Source organism: Chaetura pelagica, unplaced genomic scaffold, assembly GCF_000747805.2.
Source record: "Chaetura pelagica isolate M959 unplaced genomic scaffold, ChaPel_1.0 scaffold583, whole genome shotgun sequence".
Taxonomy (NCBI): domain Eukaryota; kingdom Metazoa; phylum Chordata; class Aves; order Apodiformes; family Apodidae; genus Chaetura; species Chaetura pelagica.
In genome coordinates, this window is record NW_009952719.1 from 70,308 (window position 1) to 71,719 (window position 1,412).

A 1,412-nucleotide genomic window follows, 5' to 3' on the forward strand; every position below is an offset into this window, starting at 1 on the left:
TGCGGGACTCGGGGCGCTTGGCGCTGAAGGCGGAGCGGGGGGGGACGGCACATTCCCCCTGAGCGCCCTTCTCGCCGTGGGCACCGTCCAGGCCAGGGCTGCCCACCTCCCCGCGGGGGCCGGGGGGTCCTGGGGTGAGGAGGAGAGGGGTAGGGTGAGGCCTGAGCCACCGCCACCCGTCCAAACCCACCCTCTCCCTGCCCAGCGGGGTGGTGGGACTTCCAATGCCCAGCGTGGCCAGTGCTCTGCCTGGGGAAGCAGCACAAGCACAGAATGGCTTGGGTTGGAAGGGACCTCTAAAGGTCATCCAGTCCAACCCCCCTACAATAAGCAGGGGCATCTCCAACCAGACCTCCATCCAGGGGCATCTCCAACCAGATTGCTCCATCAAGCCTCAGCTTGAATGTCTCCACCACCTCTCCAGGCAACCTGTTCCACTGATCCACCACCCTCCCATTGCAGAACTTCTTCCTAATGCCCAACCTAAATCCACCCTTTTCTAGCTTAAAACCATTGCCCCTTGTCCTGTTGTTACATGCCCTAGTGAACAGCTCTTCCCCAGCCTTGTTACAGGCCCCTTTCAGATACTGGAAGGAAGCAGAGGAAGGTGCTAACTGGGCACAGCATCAACCCCCAGAAACCCCCAAAGACTGGGAGAAACCCCAGGGTGGGGAGGATGAAGCCACATTCAGGGGAAAAGCTGGTGAGTCCTCCTAAAGTGGGGAAGAGAGGGATGGCAGTGGGGATGGGGAGGAGGGCAGCTTTGCCAGTGCCAGGGAGCACAGGGTCCACCACGGGCAGGGCAGGAAAGGTGGTGGTGGCATGAAAGAGGCATTTTTGCTGTGCCAGCATCCACGGCTCACCCCCTGGCATGAGGGCAGAGCAGAGCAGGTCCCCCTTTCCCCAAACCAGGATGTCTCCTTTCTTACCGGGAGGGCCCATCTCGCCCTTCTCCCCTGGCATCCCCATGGCCCCATCCCGGCCATCTCGTCCATCTCTCCCTGGCAGACCCTGCCCCCCGTGCAGGCCTGGGGTCCCCGGGATGCCTGGCTGCCCCGAGCACAGCCCGGGGATCTTGTTGTCTTCGATCTGCAAGGAGCTGGTGATGAGCCCGAGGAGGAAGAGGAGGAAGAAATGCTTCATCTTGTCTGCCGTGGAAGGGCTGGAAGGGGGCAGAGAGGTGGAAGAGCTCAGGGGTCCTCAGTGAAGAGGGCTGGAAAACAGGTTTGCAGCCCCCAGCAGTGGGTAGGGGGGGGTGGGGGGGACTGTTCCTCCCTTCTTTCCCCTTTGCCTGCTCCCCACAGCTTCTGGCTGCACCTGCTGCAGTGTCCCCCTTGCCAGCTGTGCCAGCCGAAGCCCACCAGCGTGCCCACCGTGGGACCGCTCCTGAGGGGGGCGATGGAGCTGGTTCT

General features: G+C 62.4%; 1 protein-coding gene across 1 annotated transcript in view; it reads right to left on the reverse strand.

Moving 5' to 3' along the window:
* The window catches only part of C1QTNF5 (C1q and tumor necrosis factor related protein 5), a 1,927-nt gene extending 784 nt beyond the window's left edge, over positions 1-1,143 (reverse strand). Inside the window, exons 1-2 of the mRNA XM_009994613.1 lie at positions 930-1,143; positions 2-129 (exon numbers count right to left, since the gene is read on the reverse strand). Coding sequence (XP_009992915.1) covers positions 2-129; positions 930-1,143 — 342 coding nt within the window. The remainder of the gene's footprint in view (position 1; positions 130-929) is intronic.
* Positions 1,144-1,412: the final 269 nt, after the last annotated feature.